The 23537-nt window shown below is 39.9% G+C and overlaps 1 protein-coding gene across 3 annotated transcripts in view; it reads left to right on the forward strand.

The window, feature by feature from the left end:
* CTNNA2 (catenin alpha 2) overlaps positions 1-23537 on the forward strand; it is a 1105968-nt gene that overhangs the window by 330010 nt on the left and 752421 nt on the right. For all 3 annotated transcript variants that reach the window (XM_049651803.1, XM_049651801.1, XM_049651802.1), the window contains exons 4-5: positions 9375-9541; positions 23180-23299. In XM_049651803.1, the coding sequence (XP_049507760.1) occupies positions 9375-9541; positions 23180-23299 (287 nt within the window). The remainder of the gene's footprint in view (positions 1-9374; positions 9542-23179; positions 23300-23537) is intronic.

Here is a 23537-nt window from a genome sequence, read left to right on the forward strand (position 1 = left end):
TCATGTACAAACAAATTATCCTGAGTTGAATGACTAGTTAGTAGGTATTTAACATTTGGAAACCTGTGGGGAGTTGTTTGTTCATTATTTATGCTCTTTTTATAATCCGAATGCAGCATTAGTTCTTGGGCAAGGGCTGATGAATGTTTGTTTTGACATTTACCTTCTCTTTAAAGGATGTTTAAAAATTTTTTTTGGGGTGCCTGGTGGCTCAGTCAGTTAAGTGTCCGACTCTTGATTTCGGCTCAGGTCATGATCTCGCGGTTACGTGAGTTCGAGCCCCATTTCGGGCTCTGTGCTGGCGGTGCGGAGCCTGCTTGGGATTCTCTCTCCTCTCTCTGCCCCTCCCCCACTTGTGCTGTCTCTGTCTCTCTCAAAATAAATTAATAAACTTAAAAAAATTAAAATTTCTTAAGATCTGTCTTAGTGAGGAGGGGATTATATTTTTGTGTGTGGTTCAGAAGAATGTATTAAAGACCAAGTAGTTGAAAAAAATAATTTTAATAATTACAACTGTCTCAAATTGGATGGTTTCTTTTTTTTTTTTTAATGTTTTATTTATTTTTGAGACACAGAGAGACAGAGCATGAATGGGGGAGGGTCAGAGAGAGGGAGACACAGAATCTGAAACAGGCTCCAGGCTCCAAGCTGTCAGCACAGAGCCCGACGCGGGGCTTGAACTCACAGACCGTGAGATCATGACCTGAGCTGAAGTCGGCCGCTTAACCGACTGAGCCACCCAGGCACCCCTCAAATTGGATGGTTTCTAAGGGAGGAAGAGGGTTTCTGTCCTAGAGGTCACACCTGGATTTTGCATCTACTAAGATTTAGACTTCATGATGTCCTCTAAGGTGTTCTCAAATTCTGGAGTTTGAAGATTAAGTCCTCCCCCCAACTCCCTACTCTACCATTCCTTACATGATGTCTTAATTAGCAAGAAGAAATAAAAATGTCCTGTACATTTTCATGTTGACATGTTGAGCCTGCTGGTATTTTTGATGATCATTCTATCTCTGCTGTCCAGTGTACATGCCCGTTCTTTCTTTCCTCAACACACTAAAGGTTTTTGACACCACATTTCAACTATTTCAGTCTATTGACATTTCAGTAGGTTTTGATGTGTGGTCATGGTTGTAGGAGAGTAAAGATACTGGTCAATAGAAACATTTATTGACTTAAGAATATAAATAAGTCAGAAATATGCCTTTTATAGAGAGACTTGCCTTATATATACAGGGTTATTGAAATTATGGTGTTACACACAAAAAAATAATTCATTGGCTCCTTAATTTGCTTTCAAACCAACCTATAAGAAGCCTTCTTTAATTATATATTTGATATAATGCACTTATTTCAGAAACATTTATTGTACAGTGAAATTTACATGTTCATCAATTCCTTTTCCCTTTTTTTCCCTGTAAAAATATCAAGCGACATTGTGTTCAATACTGATCCTTCATACTCCATTTTTGTGTTAAACTGATCACACCACTGTTTACTGTTTCCAAGTTTATGGTCTTTCACTGAATTTGAGCCCAAGACAATAAGCGTGTTTTTGTGGAATATGGCCCTTGCTATATTTAACAGGTCCTTGCAAAGGTCTCATTTGTGAAATATACCATATTGTACATGATAATCTTCCTGATTGCAACAATGCAAAATTACCCCATACCCTCTCCTCCCAATGCAGGAAAAGGCTACAGCTGAAATAATTAAAATCCATACGCTTAATGATCTGTACCTTCTGCAGGGTGGCACATTACTGTCTCTAACAATGTTTAATAGCTCATAACATTCCATACACTTAATCATCAATTACTGGCACTTGTAGTCCTTTTGCATACTGAACATATCTTGATAGAGGGAAAATTGCATTGGAAGAGACTCAGTTACCCACCTTGGAAAAAAAAGAACTGGGACAGACGTAATGAGGATGCATGGCTGTCTTTGGAGCTGCTCGAGCCACTGAGGCAGGACCATAGCCAGGCCATCTGGGTGTTTTGGGATTTTGTTAGGTGAGGAGGAAGTTTTAATTTGCTTGTGTAACACTGTACTTTGTTGGTCTCCCAACCACTTCGGGGCTATATCCAGAGTCCCTGATTGGGATGTCAGGTGACTGGGATGCTGGCCTCACCCAGCCACCTGACCCCCCCACAGGTGAATTGCCATTTAGTTTCTGTGTCTTTATATGGAAGGTAAGAGTGAGGTGCTGGACAAACCTGAAGAGGTTCTACCCAGATCAGAATTTCTCCGGTCTTAGTCACTTCAGGGACAATGGAACCATCAGCGTTCTGTCATTTTCCATGTAATTTCTTGTTTGCTTAGAGTTGTTTGGAAAAATGAAGAAAGATAAAGAGTCCACAGAGTCTACTACCCTTGGTAGGATGGCAAAGGAGAAAGCAGAATCCTTATTTTATAATAATTACATGTTTAAAAAAAATTTTAATGTTTATTTTTGAGAGAGAGACAGAGTACGAGCAGGGGAGGGGCAGAGAGAGAGGGAGACGCAGAATCTGAAGCAGGCTCCAGACTCTGAACCGTCAACACAGAGCCTGAAGTGGGGCTCAAACTCACGGAGGGCGAGATCATGACCTGAACCAAGGCCAGACGCTTAACTGAGCCACGCAGTCACCCCTAATTAAATGGCTTTGATGTAGTTTGCATGATACCTCCTCTTTATATACATAAATATTGTTTATTAAACATTACTTTGTTAATTATTTTAATTGTTTAATATAATTGTGCACTAATATACATCTATAATAATTATATAACACACATTGTATTTAACATTGTAATTAGTTATATATTATTAACATACCATATAATTATAATTATACATGATTAATATATATAATATGTATTATGCATATATGCATATAAGGCTTTGTTTGTATATTTAGGCCAAAGATTAGTTTGTTTTGGTAACAGAAGGACATGAACTGTGCCAGCAATGCTATAGATGCTCAGGGATAGAAGTGACAGGATCTGCAGGAGGTAGCTTCTTTTAATGCAGATTTTGCTTGAGAAAATACATAATTTCATCCTCCCTGAGCCTCAGAGAAAAATTCTGATTGTCGACCTTTCCTCCCAATCATGGATTTCAGTCATAACCAGCCTGGGGTGAAATGCACACCTTGCTGTCTCAAGTTCTTGATTGTTTCCAAAAAAGTTTTAAGACTTTTTCCCTCTTGGTAGCAAATGCTTATGGGAACAAAACAAAGGAGAGGCTACTTTTCTAGTCACCTTCCTTTCTCAGACTTTACAGCTTCTCTGCTGCTGACTGAACTCACAAGATCAACTTAAAACAAATGGAAGAAAATATTCCTATTATGTCACTGATAAGTGCATAGCATTCAGGATTTTGTCCTCTCTTCTTGCTTTAGCAGCAGTTGGATCTTTTTTAAAACATAAAGCGCCAGACAGGCCTTCCTTTGCTCTTCCCAACATTCATTGAGTCACTGCACAGTATAAAATATATGTTAGGTGCTAGGAATAAAGAAATCAATATGCTACAATTATTTGTACCCTGACCAGATTTACAGTCTTGGGAAAGGGTTGAAGACTCAAATGTATGCAGCGTAGGCAGCCATAATTCAGCTCTGATAAGAGACAATAGGGAATATTGGAGCCTGGAAATAATTGGAGAAATGCCTTTATTTAGTTCTTCCCTCCAACCTTCCTACCTTCCTACCTACCTTCCTTCCTTCCTTCTTCATAATACTCTGCTAACTGAATTAAATAGTTCCTTGATAGAGGGAAATAGTGTACTCCTCTCCAACTCATAATACACATCCAAATGGAATTATGAAAATACATAATTTTAATGCAGTAAGTAGATTCTTAAAGTTATTTTAAATTATAGTTGTTAATAGCACAGATCCTAGAGCCAGACTGATTGTCAGTGGTGGCTCTCCCACTTGCCAGCTGTTTGACCTTAGGCAAGTAATCTTCCTTTTCTTTCTTCAATTTCCTCAGGTACAAATGGTGACAGTGCAAGTATTTACTTCATCAGGTTCTCTTGAGTAGTAATTGAATTTTAACAAATAAAACTCTTCAAACAGAACTTGGCACACCATGAGCTCTAAATAATAGACTGTTCTTACGAGGGAAAAGACAAAACAGCACATGTTAAAATATTAAGTCTGAATAGACACAACCTGATAGATTCTTAAAATGGAAGGAATCCTGAGTCACCTTGTGGGCACCATATACTTGCTGCTGGAATAAGCCCAGAGGGGAATATTCTTCAATATTTACTTATGCATTTAGTTCAACTGTACACCAGCCAACTCTGGATAATTCCTGTCAAGGGAGTGCTCACCTTTGTCTTCGAAAAAGGAGCCAAGAGACATAATGTAATGTGTCAAAATCTTGTCTGGTAATACTGTAACTTCCATGGGGTTCCATGTCTACATTGACCATTCCTGGTTTTGTTTTGTTTTTTTCTTAACTAGAAGATCTAATTGGCTTTATTAAGCAATTCATCAATTGGGCAGCATCCCATTTAGCCAATAGAGAGATGCTCCCTACATTGACCCTTCATTTAACCTTTCATTTGCTTTATCTCCAGTGAAGATACGTATTTCCCACCATGCTTTGAAAATGAGCTAACCATAGCAGTAAATGGTTTTTAAACACTACATTGCTTTACAGATTCTACAACATAATCAAAATGATAAAACATTCAGATGATGTGCAGTGTCCACTCAATTATTATTTTAAAATTCTGCTGTGTCTGTCCCTTCGCTGTCTCTGTGAGTGTGTGGCTCAAAGAAGATGTATAGTTTGGGGAGCAGAACCAGACAAGAGTGTGTGAAGCAGTGGTCAGGTATTAGACTTCACTAATCTTTCATGTCTAAAAATACATTGCATTTTCTGCATTGCTGCAGAGGATTCATTTCTCAGGATTTTCTAAGGTTTGTACCTCGAGGAAAATATGTGTGAAAAAGGTTCTGAGGCAGCCATAGGTTATTATGAAAAGGGAACAAATTATAGCTAAGAGGGTTGGAAACTTTGCTCTTTATTTCTCATCTTCTCTAGGAAGTCTACAATGAGAAAATATCAAGAACATGAACCATCAATATGTGCCCTATACTTTATGTAATTAGGCAAAAAAAATCTATGTAATTAAAGGAGAATTTATATAACTAGACAAAGGAGAATATACAGTTGTAGATATTACATATGATAACTGTTGGTTAGACATATTGCATAGAGAACTTTCTGGAAGACAGCTCAACACTCTCTGAATCTAGCTTTTCACCATACCCTTTTCCCTCACTTCTCACAGTTTTCCAGTAGTTCATCTGTCAAGTATTTAAAGAGAGCTTTTGTTACATGCAGGCTCTGCCTTCAAAGGAGGCACCACATGGTATTTCATGCTATTTTGGTTCATAATCTGCTTCCAAAATGACTTTTCTACTCCTGAGACTCTGTCCTCTGTATGTTATTCCCCTCTTCTATTTATTATTATCATCCTGCATCATTCCACATTTGAGTAGATATTATTTCAAGCTTATGCACAATTATCCATCCATCCTGGGGCCTCTGGGGTAACATAAGAACCAGAACAAGCATCAGTGTGAAAGCCAAGCACTGGAAACATTTGGGAGGGGAGTTATTTTCTGCCTTAAAACAATAAATATTTTTATTGGGCAGATGTTTTCTTCTAAATTATTGTGTACACAGGAATGGAATCGACCAAAATATGCACTTCCAAACCTTTAACAAGGAGTTCATGAACTATGCTTGTAAGGGGGAGGATCACAGTGATAGTGGGAGCAGTGATATTAATGACAATAATGAGTGAGCCCCCATTATGAGTAAAGACTTGTGCTGGGTGCTTTGACTGTATCACCTGTAACCTTTAACCATAATGGCAGGTCCACAAGGAGGCTCTCATTATTTCTGCCCCTGTTTTGTAGTTGAGGGGACTCAAACACAAAGGTTGAATAATTGTCAAGCTCTCATTTTTGGTAATGGTTGCTGTGGCATTAGAGTGTGATCCTAGGTCTTTGTGATTTTAAAGGTTACTTCTCCTTTAATCTATGAGTTAATATATGTATGGTTTTTAGAACAATACTTATGTAATAAGCCTTTATATAGAAGCTCTCTGTACATGTTGTTATTCCCTTTGGTCACTTATTTGGAGATGTTAATTTTTCTTCTCTCTAGCAGGTGGTAGTGGCTTGAGGAGATGAAAGGCTTTACTAGAGAAAATTTTCTGTGAGCTTAGGTCCATATCAAGTAACTGAAATTGAATAAAATGGTATATATATATTTTTAAAAAGGCAGATCTATTATCCTCTCTTCATTGATCCCTTCTCTCTTCTACACATGCATGCTGTTTCTTAGCTAAATATTTTAGTCCTCTAGAAAAGGCGGTTCCCTGGGAAAATAACAAATTTTATCCTGATAAACTCACTTATCATTGCTTAATATAGATTTCCATTTTAATTCAGTAATCTTAAAACTACAGGGAAATAAAATGCATTAAAGTCATAGTTGACTTCAGATTGTCTTTCCTTTAAAATCTTTAACAACATAAAATCATTTATACCTGTTTAAAATGAGTTTTTACTTTTAACTTAAATTGAATTAAATCATCTTCTATTTATCTTAGAATAATGTCAGAATTTAGCATGAGGTTTCCACTTGCAGAGTCACATTAACTAATGTGGGTCTCTCTCCTCTCAATCTCTCCTCCCCTTCCCCTTTCTAGTCTCTCATGGACATCTCCAGAGATCCTTCCTGGGGTGTCTGCTGGGGGCCACAACTTGATTAGCTCCATGTAAGAGCTCTATATTGCTACGTGTTACTCAGCTTTGAAGCAGTATTGCTGACTGAATGGCCAGTATCTGGATTAAGTGCCATTATACTGACACTTTATATAAAAACCTGTACTTGAATATTAGGTTGATTAGATAGGGTTCCTCCTCATGCTGATGGGTGCAGCTGGGCTCACCTCTGAGGGCTCTTGGTATAGAGAGTAGCCCTACCTGAGTGACCTACTGTTATTGTGGTTCATATACCAATTTCGCTTGCAGAATTTGGGTTCACCCATGTTACTTACTAGGTTCATATGCAGAATAAATCTCCCCTTTCCTTGAATAAGTAGATTCATTCCACCATCAGCTACTGCACCCGTGATACCATACACAAATTTGTCCATCTTTAGATGTGGTGACCTTCTCAATATTTCATTAGATTTGCTACCACTGTGGATGTTCTTTCCAGCTGCACTATGCAGAGTGAGAATGAGATAGTCTTCTCCCACAACACAGATATCTGCCAATGAGTCTTTTTTTTTTTTTTTTTTTTTTTTTTTTTTGAGGGGGTTGGTTCAGGGAGTGAGGAGATTTATGCAATCCTGTAGCAAGGGTGGGACACCTGAATTAAATATGTATCTCCTAATTGCCAGCCTCCACCTTAAAGTATATTTAGTCCTGAGGGGTCAGACCTTGAAAATTCACCTTTGTGCCAGTATGGTAATGAATTTTTACATGTCTCCCGTGCTGTTAATCAAGCTATTTGTTTGTGTATCGGCATTGAGACTAGGCTGGTCAGTTATATAGTATGCTTATTGTAGACAGTAGTCTCTTTTAAAAATCTAACAATGCAATATATTTCCTGACACGACTTTGTTTCCCAAGCATGAAAAGTATTCCTCTGAGGGTTTGAATAACTGTAACATTGAGTGAATTACATTCTATTCTGATCTGCTTGTGAAATGGAAAGGGGTGGTTTGTTTTGTTTTGTTTTCTCTTGTGTCTGAGGATACATTACAGGACACAGAGTCTGTCAGTGATATAATTGACTAGGTTTGGATTAATAGATGAGAAGTAATCATTTGTATAATAAATATTGAATGATTTTTTTTACCCTAAATTAAATAATTGGTCATATTAACTCTCTTTTTCAAGTTTATTGAAGAAGCTTTTATTGCCCCTGTGTATGCTCTGCTATGTGAAGCCTCATGATTCTGCTTCCCAGGCCTCTTTACCCCGGGTGATATCCAGTCCACTGACAGGGAACCTATCTCATCCTCGTCAGTGACCCCTCTGTTTGCTACTCCTGCATCCCTTTATACAAATATTCAGTATTCACCAAACACTTGCCTTCCTCCTGGTCTCCACATCTGATCAGTCCCCATATCTGGTCATGCTTGAACACAGATCTCATTAATATCCCCTTCCTCTCTGCATCCCATTTCTATTTCCCTAGTCTAGGACCTCATTACTGCTGCTTTCCAACAGTCATGCACTTGCCCTAATAACTAGTGTCTCTGCCCTAAACTTGTCCCCTGCACTTTATTTCATGTGATGTAGCCAAAATAAAAATCTATTAATGTCACTTGCGTCTCTGCTGAGGACACAGTTCAGATCTCGTTCACGGCTTTCCAAGCACTGCTGCCTCTATTCTCTGTACCCCTTCCTCCCCGTGCCTCCCACATGACTGTGGTTCCTCACACTCAGCATCCTGCTCCAGGTTTCAGAGCCTCACACTGCATTTATGCTGCTGAGGGTGCTGTTCCCACCACTGTCTTTCTGGTGAGCACCTCTTAGTTCTTCAGAGCCCATCAATGTTGACAGCTTCTCCCTGCTTCACGCTAAATACGTCAACCACTTCCCCTTCTTTGCCTATGGTCTTGATCATAAGCCTGTGGTGGTATGTAATCACAGATATTATGAGTATGTATTTACATCATGTTTCCTTATTAGATGGGAAACTCCTAGAGATCAGGGTGTCCTCAGTCACCTCTGTAATTCCAGAGCTTAATAATATCTGACATAGTACAGGCTTAATCAGCATTTGTTGGATTGGTTCAATTCTCTTATAAATGCTCTCTAAATTAGAGAATAGCTTCTTAGCAGGGTATTAAAAGACTATATTTGGGTATCTCTGTAGTCTGTTATTCTCTGATTAGCACAATTAAGAGTACAGTGTTAATGAGGCCAAGGTTTTAGTTTCATTCCTCTGTGGAGCAGTTAACTTTGCACCTCAACTGTCAGTGAGCTCAACTAGCTGCCTAGTAAATACCATTGGCTCCAAGGGAAATGAAATGTGAGACTGATTAAGGTCAGGGCAAATTCATCTCAACTATTAGACACATTGAATATATTCCTTATTGATGTTTAAAGCATAATTTCACACTTCTGTGTGAAACGAACACCTTATTTTGTCCACAGCCTCTGTCCAATGTGCACTGATGCACTGAACTTCAAGGTGGGCTGTGATGGAGAGTGGCAGGAATACCTCGTGTTCATGGTGGTTTTGCGATAAGAACAATAATCATCCATCCATGGATCTTTATGATTGCCAGCCTCTGAGCTTGCCGTCTACCCACACACCTCTCCATCTTTGTCTTCCAGGTGAGACAATGCGCATCGCCTCTTCGGAGTTTGCTGATGACCCGTGCTCATCAGTGAAGCGTGGCACCATGGTGAGGGCGGCGAGGGCTTTGCTCTCAGCTGTGACGCGCTTACTCATCCTGGCGGACATGGCGGATGTCATGAGACTTTTATCTCATCTGAAAATTGTACGTATGTGGAACTTAGCGAAACTTGCTTTAGGGGCGTGGTAAAACTGACTATGTATATTAGAGCTCAGAACTGTACCAAAGATGTTTCACTACTCACCAGATCACTTACTCACCCGAGTGGTATACCTCCAAATTTTTCTTTTTTAATGTATTTATTTTGAAAGAGAGAGAGAGAGAGAGCACACTTGAATTTGAGGTAGGGGCAGAGAGAGAGGGAGAGAGACTTCTAGGCAGACTCCATGCTGACACAGTGCAGAGTCTGACATAGGGCTCAAACTTGTGAACCGTGAGATCATGACCTCAGCCAAAATCAAGAGTTGGACATTTAATGACTTAGCCACCCAATTGTCCCTACCCCCAAATCTTTCTAATACTAAAATTACATTTAATAATATGCAGGAAAAGTTATGGAAGGTTCACTTGAGTTTGGACTGTCCTCTTACTTCCTGGAATTCAAAACAGTATATTCTTTTAGGCCCCAGAGGCTGAGCACGGTGTACCTGCCTTGGCCCTTTCTTGCGATTCAGAATAGTGCGGTCCGTGTGGTCATTCAGAGTAGGTCAGTTCTTCTGGTTAGCTGGCCAAATGACCACCGATGCCCACCTTAATATGGATTGTGTGTTGAATTCTATTTTGTTACCTGCTCCATCCTTGCACTTCTATAGTCTGGCAATAAAGAGCCTCATATACACATCTCATGGTTAAAGTCAATCTTGTTGCACCAAGTCTGGCATCTAACATACCTGGACTGGGTGGGTGTTTACATGCCGCACTAACCCATAGACTCTCATTATAAGTGCCTTGCTTGTCACATTTCCTTCATTCTCTTAAACTCTTTGGTTTCCTAATGGAAGTGGAGCCCTGCCCTAGTCACAAATTTTACTAGACCAGGGTTAAGGCAAGCCTTTCCAGTCCTTGACAGCTAGGCCTTTCTCTAGGCTGACTTGTGTCTGTCTGCAACCAGGGTAGTTCAGTCCTCTGAACTCAGATAACATAATTCAACTGCTTAGGAGTATGGCTTCTGCCTAGAGAGTTTTTATTCCACGCCTCAGTTAATTTCACTTCTGGACAATTAGCACCAACCTTGGACTGACATCAGGGTCCTTAGATGATAAGATGCGAACCATGGGCTTTTCATTTTTTGGGAGTCAACCTATTGCTGGTTTAGTTCCCCTACCTATGGCCATTCCTGGCTTATCATTTTCCCTATTATCCAACCCTTGAGGTTTTTATTTTCTCTGTCAGTGAAATGAAAAGTAGGGGCAGGTGCGATAAGGAAGTGAATCATGAGAGCCCACTCTCACCTTACTTTCTATCTCAGATTTGTTCTGTAGAGGGGTTCATCAAGAAATTTCTAAAACAAGTGGTCGTCTGTCAAAAACTCTTGAGTCATATCTTACCTGAGCTGGCCCCAATAAAAGAGCCAAGACTCCAGGTTATGTATCAACTCTATGATATTATAAAAGGTCTCAAATTCCAACATCTCCAGTATGAGTTCCATGATCGTTAACCACAAAGCAAAGATACAGCTGTTCTCGGTTTCTATAAGGGTGCACAGGTCTGAAGACCCAAGGGCACAAAGCTGAGCCTGCTTGGGAGTTTCCTCTCAGATTTTTCTGAGAACGGGACTGTAAAAGCCAAGAAAGGCTCTTGCAGATTAGATGAGGTGAGCAGTATGAGAAGAGACTTTACCTAGTTCAGAGGATATCAACGGGCAGTACAACATTATGATTCACCATTTGGCTACTGGAATAAGGTTAACTTTAATTTTTGTTTGCTGTCCACTTGCCAACTGTGTTGTAATCTACCGTATAACCTCCTTACGTATCAGACGCTGCATCTGTTAATATGGGGCTAGTGGGAGTATAGCCCACAGAGTTGTAGGGAGTTTAAAAAGGGTCAAATTCCTAGGAAGCATTTATCACAAAGTTTGGTGCAAAGTAAGCTTCTCGCTTTATGCACATTTTAGGCAACAAGTAACTTTGTTCTCAAGTGTGTGGGAGAAAAGTTTCATTATCTTTCTCTTGCAGCCTGCTGAATCTTCAAATGCAACATTTTAAGAAAGATCTTCCTCTAGATAGACAATCTCCCTTTCCCAGGGAGAGAATAGGACCCAACCTCAAGAAATTAACTTGACATCCCATATGTTCTTTTTCTGCGCCTCGGAAGGCCCTGTTCAGCCATTCCTGTGATGACAGGCTGAATCTTCTCCCCAAGCTGCCCACATGCAGAGGGTGTCCGTCCTCCAAGATGAGGTGGGACATACAGCACTGGTTCCTGCCTGTAATCCTGCCTCTCCACCCACTTGTTTTGACCAGTGCTGTCTACTGATAATATCACCACAGTCTGTTGTCTTGTGGAGTCAATTGTATTCTCTTCCCAACACAGCAGATGAAGGGAAGTCTAGGGGAAAAAAAAAACGGGTTTAGCACAAAACCACGGAAAGGTCAACCCAGCAATATTAAGTAGTCCTGTCAGACTGTCAGTAGTAAAATTAAAAGTGATTGCAGACTAAATGACGCATTTGTTCTCCGGAGAGCACCGCCTCTGTAGAGGGTAGCCGTGGTGGAACATTGCTCTCTTGTGGAGCAAGGAAGGAAGTGCAGGGCGAGGGCTTCCCAGACACAGGCGGTGGCGGGTCTCACGCTCCGGGTTCAAGTCAGTCAGGCTTTCAAATCAGGCGGCTGTTGCCTCCCTACAAAAACCCACAATGTGTCAACAATCCGTCCCACATGAACCTGTTGTATACTTCTACTTTAGCTTTTTGTTCTTTTTCGTAGAAGCACATTCTCTCATTCACAAACAAGTGTTGTCTGCAAGCATCTATGTATGTATTTTTAACTCAGATGAAGAAAACGTCTTTATATGTTTGAATGGAGCAGGTTAGAAATGGTCATCTACACCTTTCTCAATGCTTTTTCCATATAAAAAAATGAGTTTGCTTACCGCACGGGTGATAATACCGAGGTAACAAAAAGTAGTGACAAGTGCTTTGCCATAAAGTAGTGACTCCAGGGGCGCCTGGGTGGCTCAGTCCAACTGAGCATCTGACTCTTGATTTCGGCTCAGGTCGTGACCTCTCAGCTTTGGGTTCAATCTCTCTGCCCCTCCTCCATTTGTGCTTTCTCTCTTTCTCAAAGTAAGTAAATAAAAACTTAAAAAATAAATTAATTTAAAAAAAGTAGTGACTCCATTTTCTTTTGGTTGAGATGATAGAGTAATACCCTGTGGTGGGTCTGTAGGTTCCTGCCATGGTAAGCATTATGCATAACATCTTCCTTTTTATCTCTTAGGCCATATGCCAAATTTTTATTGCTATTCTTTCCAGACAATGTTTTTTTCTCATTTCTGAATGACTTACAGGAACATAGAGGGAGTTGCTTGATCAGAACCTTATATTCATGTTTCTCCATCAATAATTCACTAAGTAGATGAAGTATAGTCAGTTTATTCTCCTAAAATACCCATTTTCATTCTCTGCCCTGTACCCCAATAAGTAATTATCAGAAAATTGAGTAATAATGAGCAAATATAATTCACTCTGTAAAAAATGAATCAAGAATTAGGATATCTGTGGAGTTTGTGTGATTTGGCAGGGTGTGCGATTTTGCATTCTGCTACCTGAAAATTATGTTTGGAAACGTATGTTTACATGACTGCTAAAGAGCCTATTTTTTCCTATAACACAGATATCCCTGTTGCCCATATTAAACTACTTGTATTATTATGCAAGTATTTGTATGGGCATTAAGGTTGAGCTTTTTTTAAACATACATTCAGAATTCTCATGATTACAAAAGGTTTTTGCTGCTGTGTTTGCTTTAAAATCAGGATGATAGTAATGGAATAGTAGGTGACATACAATTCAAAGCTGGGTTATCACCCAGGTGGGAATCTGATGTTCCTCAGAAAAGCTAAAGTAATCATTTGCACATCAGACATCATTAAAAAATACTGAATTATAATCACCTTCATTGTTGAAGTTGCTGGTGAGTGATTCCCTAGCCAGACGTCTGATGTATCCTGCAATCAGCTGACATTGTCAGTGTGTTAGGTTCATATGTGGCACTTCAGACTTCTCAAGGAATCCTGCATTGCAATTGGTGATCATGAAGAGGGATATTTATTTTCCCTAGACTCTGAATTAATGTAATCAGATCGTATTGTCAGTGCTTAGCGTTGGCGATGGCATCACACACATAAACTCATCTTGACATGTATGTGTCAGAGAAAACAACCCCCTTTTTTCTATCCTCAGGCTAAGTCCTGGAATAATGATGTTCTTGATTATCTCAGAATCTCTCTCTAGAAAGTGGAATGGCAAAACAGAAAAACAACAACCCCTTAGTCAATTTCTCAGGAAAGTCAGATTGCCTTCGTAGCAACCAGGGGCTAGCTCTAATGCTGCTGCCTCCTGTTTGCAGGACATTGATGAGACAGGGTGACTTTAATATTACCTCTGCTTTTTGGGACATAAGCATCAAATAGTGTTGGGTGTCCTCAGTAACGGATTATTTCTCAGTAGTTGGCTGTGTAGTCCTACAACTCTAATGTGGCTCTTGTGTTTGAAGAACAGCAGTCAATTGACATAAAATAGCCTTGTTTCTGATTATAAAGAGGGAAATTACTGCCCAGGTTCTTAGCATATCTTTTCTGTCACAGCTATTGCGGCATTAACTTCACACAGCTGGGTTGTTTGGAATTTATTTATTCAGTTATCATTTCAAAAAGGACTTACTGGATGCCTAGTGTATACAAGACACTGTGCTCAGATAACTTCAAAGGTGAATAAGTCTCAGCCCCTGCCTTCAAAACTTTATAGGCTACTAGGGAAGACATTAAGAAAAAAAGCATTGCATATTAGGAAAATGTGCACATGGCTGTGATCTCACCTACAATGAAGTTATACTAATTAGGATGTTTTCCACTTTAAGTAACACAAACCCAACTCAACTTGGTATTTTATTTTGTTTTTTAATTAATTATTTTTTTAGTTTACATCCAAGTTAGCCTATAGTACAATGACTTCAGGAGTAGATTCCTTAAGCCCCTTACCCATTTAGCCCATTCCCCTTCCCACAACCCCTCCAACAACCCTCTGTTTGTTCTCTATATTTGAGTCTCTTATGTTTTGTCCCCCTCCCTGTTTTTATATTATTTTTGCTTCCCTTCCCTTAAGTTTATCTGTTTTGTATCTTCATTTCTTCATGACTTCAGTCATATGAGATTTATCTTTCTCTAATTTCACTTAGCATAATACACTCTAGTTCCATCCACATAGTTGCAAATGGCAAGATTTCATTCTTTTTTGTTGGAGAATAATACTCCATTGTATATGTATACCACCTGTTCTTTATCCATTCATCCATCAATGGACATTTGGGCTTTTTCCATACTTTGTCTATTGTTGATAGTGCTGCTATAAACATGGGGGTGCATGTGCCCCTTCGAAACAGCACATCTGTATCCCTTGGATAAACACCTAATAGTGTAATTGCTGGGTCGTAGGGTAGTTCTACTTTTAATTTTTTGAGGAACCTCCATACTGTTTTCCAGAGTGGCTGCACCAGTTTGCATTCCCACCAGCAGTGCAAAAGAGATCCTCTTTCTCCGCATCCTCGCCAACATCTGTTGTTGCCTGAGTTGTTAGTGTTAGCCATTCTACATTGACAGGTGTGAGGTGGTATCTCATTGTGGTTTTGATTTGTATTTCCCTGATGAGTGATGTTGAGCATTTTTTCATGTGTGTGCCATCTGGATATCTTCTTTAGAGAAGTGTCTATTCATGGTTTCTTCCCATTTCTTCACTGGATTATTGCGTGTGTGTGTGTGTGTGTGTGTGTGTGTGTGTGTGTTGAGTTTGATAAGTTCTTTATAGATTTTGGATACTAACCCTTTATCTGATATGTCATTTGCAAATATCTTCTCCCATTCCATCAGCTGCCTTTTAGTTGTGCTAATTGTTTCCTTTGCTGTGCAGAAGCTTTTTATTTTGATGAGGTCCCAAAAGTTCATTTTCAACTTGGTATATTAAAAAAGGAGTATATTGGCTCACCAAAGTAAGAAGTCCAGAGGTAATTAGCTTCAGGCAAGGCTCGACCAAGGCACAAAAATGTGATAAGAACCAGGCTCTTATCTCCTTTCCTTCACTAAGAGCACTCTTCTCTGTAGGCCCTTTTGTCATAGTCTCAAGATAGCTGCTAACTATTCTCAAAATTACATGCTTCTAGACTAAAGATAGCAGGAAAGAGTGAATTCTCCTCCCGTTTATTTTTAGCACAAATAAAAGTTTCATGGTCTTGTTAATTCTATTGGCTTATGAATTAGGTGATTATCTCTAAAAATTATTTAGAGGGGGAATGGGATGTGTTGATTTTTTTAATTTGGTCAGTGCTTACTCCTTTCCCTCACCATCCCCCAAGTCACAGATGGGATCAGTTCAACCAAATTATAGTGTTGGTCATTTGAGGTTAATATGAGAAAGGGTGATGTGGCTGGGAGAAGGAGGTCTCAGGATTGTGTCTTATTAAATTGAATGCGATTTGCTTTTCCTGGAACCAATTTCTTGGACCAGATTGAGTATGTGGGAGTTAGAAGCCCAAGCTAAACTGTAGCCTAAAGGTTGAGGGTGACTGGGAAGAGGTTGCTCCCATCAGAAGAGCTTGGGGATATATCATTCTGTTCAGTGATGAGATTAAAACTTCACAGTAAGTTCAGCAGGGGGAAGCTTAATATGAAGAACTGTTAACTCCAATAGCAGACTAGAGTTATAAGGGTTTGGATAGCAGGAAGAGAGCTCTAAGGAACATAGGAATAGCAGATATAAGGAGCAGCTGCTACCCCAAAGACTGGGATGGAGCACTTCAGGGAGACCCTCCCAGCCACTCTGAGCCGGGGCCAAGATCCAGATATTCCTACCTCACTGGGTGACAGAGAGGTCACCTAGGTGCCACACAAGCTAATGGAACTTGCTGGAAATCTGCCCTTAGTGTGCTCATGGGGTGCTTGTGCCATAATAAAGGAGATAGATTCAGGTCAGACAACAGACTTCAGCTACAGAGAGCTTCACACACCAAGGGAAGGAACCAAGAGATGAGAGCAAGAGAAGGGACTTGGGGTGTTCTCAATAATATAATTGATTCTGTCTTGCTGGAGCATACAGGGCAAGGTGGGGAGAGGCACTAACAAAGTTGGATGGGGCAATACAAGTTGTTTAGTGCCTCAGATAACATGAGGATTCATTTGGAGCCACTGAGTACTTGTAAGCCTTAGAATCAGATTTGGGATTTATATCAATAGTTTTGGTAGCAATGTGGAGAAAGAATTAGAAAAGCGGTGCATCCGAGCAAGGAGACGGATGAAGAGATCATCGAAACTATCCACGCCAGTGACTGAAAGGCAGGTGAAGGCAGTGGCAGTGCATGTTGTGAAAAGGAGGTAGGTTTTAAAGATATTAAAGAGGTGGAATGACTAGATCCTGGAGACTGATCAGATGGGGCAAGGCTCTTAATGAGTGTTCATCAGTATAACCCAAGCCCAAACTCCATCAACTTCGTAAACCTATCCTTTCTGGGAAACTGAGACAGTAGAGCTGGAGAGTTAAAAGCACGAACTCTGGAGCAGACTACCTCGGTTCAAATCCAGGCTCCCAACTCACTTGCTGTCAGACCTCTTGGGAAGCTAGTGTAACCACCCTGACCTCAGTATTTCCTGCATAAAGTAAAAAATAGGAAAACTATCAACTGAAAAGAGCTGTTTTCTGGGACGAAATTAGGTATATATAAGCCATTTAGAACAGTGTCTGGTACATCCCATAAGTACTCAGTGGCACTGACTAGTGTTATTTTTCTTGCACCAGCTGAAAATAACTTTGGGAATATAAGCTGTATTATTGTGCTTTATAAAACATGACACATTAAGAATACATGACAATAGCATTTAAGCATTCTTGCTTTCTGATGAAATCATTTTCTTCACTTGTTAACAAGACAAAATTTAATCAGGAGGAGCAGCTTATGAAGGAAAGAAAATATTTAATCAAGAAGGCCAGCTTTAGGGAGCACCTGGGTGGCTCAGTTGGTTAAGTGTCCGACTTTGGCTCAGGTCATGATCTCATGGTTCGTGGGTTCAAGCCCCGCGTAGGGCTCTGTGCAGACAGCTGGGAGCCTGGAGTCTGCTTTGAATTCTATGTCTCCCTCTCTCTCTGTCCCTCCCCTACTTGCACTCTGTCTCTCAAAAATAAATAAATGTTAATTTTTTTTTTTTAAAAAAAGCCAGAGTTAGGAGGCAGAGACATAAAATATGATGGTGCTGCGGTATCAGCAGTCAAACCAGAGTACATGATTAAACAAGTAAAGTAATAGAATGTGGAATCTTACATCTACTCATTTATTTACTTAGCCAACTACTGTTTCCTAGATAATATATATTTTTGAATGTTTATTTATTTATTTTGAGAGAAAGAGAGAGAGAGTGAGAGAGAGGCAGAGAATTCCAAGCAGGCTCTGTGCTGTCAGGGCAGAACCTGACACAGGGCTCTATCCCATGAACAGTGAGATCATGACTTGAGCTGAAACCCAGAATCAGATGCTTAACCGACTGGGCCACCCAGGTGCCCCCAAGACAATATTTTTAATTTAGCTGTAAAACTAGATCCTAATAAGAGAATTATATAAGACTGATTAAATAGTTTAGTTCAGGTCACTTAAAATCCAATCAACCCCATATCCACAAGAGGATCCTGAAATGAGGTTAGTCTGTCCCAACAGGATTGAGGATCCTTACGCCCTGATTCATGGCCCTGGTATGGATGGTAAATTTTGATGGGAGAGCCAGGTGACACAGTCCAGGGGGGCGAAGGATCGACTCCTCAGTTCAGTACCCCCATCCCTATATATCTGCCTGACTCCTAGGAGCTGCTTAATAAGTATCGAATGACTACATGGATTCACAGACTACTTTTCGTATAATGAAGTAAATACATGAAGTTCCAGTCAGGAAAATGGGAGACTGATTTAAAGAGCTGGTTGCCAACAATTTGACAAAGCTGTAGTCTGTGGAAGGCAGGCCTGCTTTAGGAATGGGGGTAGGGGCTATTTTGAACAATCTCTGTGAAAAGACCAAGATTTTAAGAGTTTTAAGTGACAAGCTCCGAAAATAATACCTAAATCCACTAACAAGGGAGGAAATTTTAATATCTTTTCTAGCTCTTTGAGTCTTTTCAGCTGTACCCTGCCCAAGCTGCCAATATTAAGGACAGGTGTACCTGGTTGAGCAAAGAGTTCTCACTTTGGTGTTCACAGCCGGGCCTGCTGTGGGAGAACAGTTGATTGTGATATCCAGGACTCCGAGGGCATTCTTAAGAAGGGAAGCTACAGCTGCTGCCTCTAAAGGCTTCCTTTATCGGCTCATTGGAAAAGACTTCCCAGTTCCGGACAGGCGCGTCTCTCAAGCTTCCCCCTTATAACACCTCCCCAGGAGCTCTGCTCTGCTTAGAGCCCTCGCTGGCAGGCCTTCACTGTGAGGCTTCCACTCTCCCAAGTGCCTGGTCTGCAGATGTTCCAAGCGCCTTGCCTCTTGGAAATTATTTGGGAAAACATCTTCATTAGATACTTTGCTTAACAGATACTCCGATACTTAGCTAGACGCTAAGTGGCAGGTCAGTGTCTCTGTTTAAGGAGCTACTAATTCTTGCCAGTTATTCTAAGTGTTTGCTATTTTGCATTTCTTTCTTTGCTTTCCTACATATACAGAATACCTAGTTTGAGAAAAGAGTAGAGAATAAGTCTTTGTTCCATTTCTGTCATATACTTTGATCTATTCAAGTTCTCTGTTTCTTTTTGTATTCGTACTGGCATTTTATATATTTAGAATTTATTGCAGATACAATTAAAATTCATTAGCATGAGAGGTTTTATCTTCATTTTTTTATCTTACTGTTTAAATTATCTGTTGATAGCCTCTTGTGGGGACTGTTTCTAAACGTTCCATCTGTTGGGGCATCTGGGTGGTTCAGTTGGTTAAACATCTAACTATTGATTTCAGTTCAGGGCGTGATCTCAAGATTTGTGAGTTCAAACTCCACATTGGGTTCTGCGGTAACAGTGTGGAGCCTCCTTGGGATTCTCTGTCGGTCTCTCAAAAGTTCCATCTGAGAGTTTTTATCATAATTACAGTATTTAGCCCACTTATATTTATGTTCTAATTGAAATTAGTTAGCCATCTTCATTTTTTCCATTTACAAAAACCTTCTTCATTTCTTCTATAATTCTCACAATAACTTTGTGTAATATGTAAACATTATTACCTTCATTTTATTAAATGACATTGAGGGTCTGAAAGGTTAAGTGGCTTGCCTGGATCGTAATGCAAACAAGTGACAGAGCTGGGGTTCAAACACAGAACCGTCTGACCCACAGCCTTCCTCACACATATTGACTCATATCTAACAATGTGAGGTTAGGGAGGCTAGGGAGGTTTTCCTTTTTTTTTTTTTTTTTTTTTTTTTTTTAAGTTGTTTGTTTATTTATTTTGAGAGAGAGCATTGGGTAGGAGCAGAGAGCCAGAATCCCAATCAGGTTCAATGCTGTCAGCAGGGCTTGAACTCATGAACAGATCATGACCTGAGCTGACATCAAGAGTTGGATGCTTAACCAATTGTGCCATCTAAGTGCTCTGAAAAAGTTTTTGGAGAAAGTGTCCTGAGTATTCTGTATAAGAACTGCCTTTTAAAGTGTTTGGCTTATATCCCTGTAATTTCCTTTAATCCAGACACCCAGAAAGAAAATATCATTGTCTCTGTTTAAAAAAAAACAAAAACAAAAAAAGGACCAACTTGGTTATTCTATTAATTTTGACTTCTCAGAAGAAGTGTCTGGTCACTGCCCTTTTTTTTTTTCCCCCTTTTCCTTCTTTTTCCTTCGCCCCCCCCCCCCCCCCCCCCCCCCTTTGTCTGCTCCCACCACTCTCTGCTATGGTCCCATTTCTTCCAGACCTTGGACTGATTCTGAACCCATGTTTCTACATGAGAACTTTGCATTACTTGACCTTTGGAGATCCTTGTAGATTAAAACTCTAAGTACAGCTAAGTCTACCTTTACACAGAGACCCCATCATTGGTGTTTCTTTTTAAAAAGAACTTCACTGAATGAGAAACATAAATTCAAACCAGCATCTGGATTCTTCAGATACAGCCAATAAGAAAATGTAAGGTATAAAGCAACAAAATAGATACTCCCAATTGGCCTTATTAATATTCAGTAAGAAGCCTGTTTTATATATGTATTAGAAAACAAATCCAAGATTTAGCTCCTTCTGAGATAATTATTTTGCTCTTCGCTGGAACCAGTTTTTATGTCCTCCGGAAAGATTTACAGCTCAAATAAGCAGCAGGAACAAATTAACTGCCAAGAGCTGTCCTCTCCATGATGGTGTTGGTAGCCGTGTTAAGATAATTACAAATCTATTAGAAAGTGAGACATCACTGATTTGTTGTTTTAAAGGTTTGAGGTATAAGATTCTAATTAAACTATGAAAATGCTTTATCTGGCCTATTCCATACCATAAAATGTAACTTGATTTGAGTCCCTAAAAAAGTATCTTGACACACAACAGTCCTTTTTTTCAATGATTGTTACTGTTTTTCCTTGAGTATTATTAGAGCCTGGATAGGAATTGAACAAGACTAACATTGAGAAGTGAAAGTATTTTATATTTTTTACAGTTAAGAAAAGATTCAGAATTTCCATAGGAGATGTGAATGGAAACTTAATTTTATGTGGAGTCTAGATTACCAGCGTTCTAAATAACTTCCCTGGCTTGCTACAACTCTTAATAAAAATGGGTTAACCTATTTAGTAAATTGAATGGCATGTCTACAGAGAAAAAGGTTGATGATCTCCATTATCACTGGTTTATATACACGATTCTCTTCCTCCACTCAGTGAAACTTGATAAGGATATTGAATTAGGTATTTTTGTGATTGTGTCAAGCTTAAACAAAGGTAGATTTCTGTAGCTTAGAACTGTGTTAATCTCTGGCTTTTTCTAGCTGTTTTAGTGGTCCTTTGTATTTCCACATTGTCAAACGATGAACTCCCTGTATGTTCCCTTTGGCTTGCTTCAAATACAAAGAGCTAATCAGAATTCTTCAGTAGGCCCTGCATTTTCTTCACTTCACATGACTGAGCTGCCTGCTCTTTTTCTGTTGCTTCTATTAGAAGACATCATTAGCAGAGGTCTGTCTACTAGGGTCCCTTTTTGTATAGAAGAACTTTTGATTGAGCAAACACATACCTGTTTTGTGCCTTACTCAGAACTTTTTTCTTGGTTATTTCCACTGGCAAAATAGCAAGTTGACTGATGATGATGTCATGGATTACTTCATATCTCAATTTTAGTTTTAATTTAAATTGAGACCACAGGTGTTTAATGTTACCAATTGTGGAAATCTTCACACTGTAGTAAAGTCATTCTGGAGGGGGCACCTGGGTGGCTCATTTGGTGAAGCGCCAGCTTCTGCTGGGTCATGATCTCCTGGTTTATGAGTTCGAGCCCCACATCGGGCTCTCTTGTCAGTGCAGAGCCTGCTTCAGATCCTCTGTCTCCCTCTCTCCACTCTCCCGCATGTGTGTGCTCTCTCAAAAATAAATAAAAACATTAAAGTCATTCTGGAGAATGACTTTAGTACCACCCAAATCCTCAAGTCATTTATTTATTTTTTAATGTTTTTTAATTTTATTTTTGAGAGAGACCTAATGTGACTGGGGGAGGGGCAGAGAGGGAGACAAAGAATCTGAAGCAGGCTCCAGGCTCTGAGCTCTCAGCATAGAGCCGACACAGGGCTTGAACCCACTAACAGTGAGATCATGACCTGAGCTGAACTCGGAGCCACCCAGGCACCCACCAAATCCTCAAATCATCTGTAAAGGAGTTCTTAGTGAAATTCCTAATTCAAGTCTAAGACCTCTCTGCAAAAGTTGCATGATCCAGTTGGCAAGAATTGGAAGCAGGGCACATCATTAGGGAGGCATGCCTGCTCTCATTCTGCTCACCTGCATTCTACCCCCCGCTGACACCACCTTCAGTGGCAACGAGGCTTCAGATTCACTTGCTTCTCCACGGGGTGTACAGCTCCTCTTTCCAGTGGATGGCAGGGTGTGAACTCAGTTCACAGTTACAGGCCGTTCAGCTCTGGCTGCACAGGTGTTGCCAAGAACTGTGATTGCAGATTCAAGCGCACTCACACTTCAGGGAATTCCTTCAGTTTTCGTTGGTGAAGCACTTCCTCCTGAAGATTTCTAGAATTTGTTTTCAAATTCCATGTTTTTTTCTTCGATCGATTTTTCTTGTATGTGTCTATGTGAAATTATTAGTCTGTATTCCTCATCAGAATCCTAACCCAATAAACGACAATTGATATAGTTCTAATGCTTCAAGAGTTCAGGCATTATCTTTTTGGGTACAAAATATCCTGTGTGTTGTGAAGAAATATTCTGATTATAAGTACTTATTAGTGGTACTTCTATTTTATTTAAATGTGAATCCCTAGGCATATTTTTTTTTTAACAAATGACCATTTCAAACATGTTTAATATTTAAATTCTATCCATTGATAAATGTTCCTTATTACCTTAGGTGGAAGAGGCCTTGGAAGCTGTCAAAAATGCTACAAATGAACAAGACCTTGCAAATCGCTTTAAAGAATTTGGCAAAGAAATGGTGAAACTCAACTATGTAGCAGCAAGAAGACAACAGGTGGGGACAATTCAGGAAATGCTGGGGGAAAAATGTGTGTTTAAGTAACCTCCTAGCTGGGTAGGCTTAAACAACAGATCAGCCTTATCTGCTGGTTATCAAATTAGCAAATGTCCTCAGAACCTGTGATCAACAAAGGTTGCTTATTACATGGGTCAGTTTTCATAGCATTGTGGGCCCTGGGGTACTCTCTGCCCCCTGCCTACCTAGGGTAGTCACAGGCCTCCTGTGTGACTGG

This window comes from Panthera uncia (assembly GCF_023721935.1).
Source record: "Panthera uncia isolate 11264 chromosome A3 unlocalized genomic scaffold, Puncia_PCG_1.0 HiC_scaffold_11, whole genome shotgun sequence".
NCBI lineage: Eukaryota > Metazoa > Chordata > Mammalia > Carnivora > Felidae > Panthera > Panthera uncia.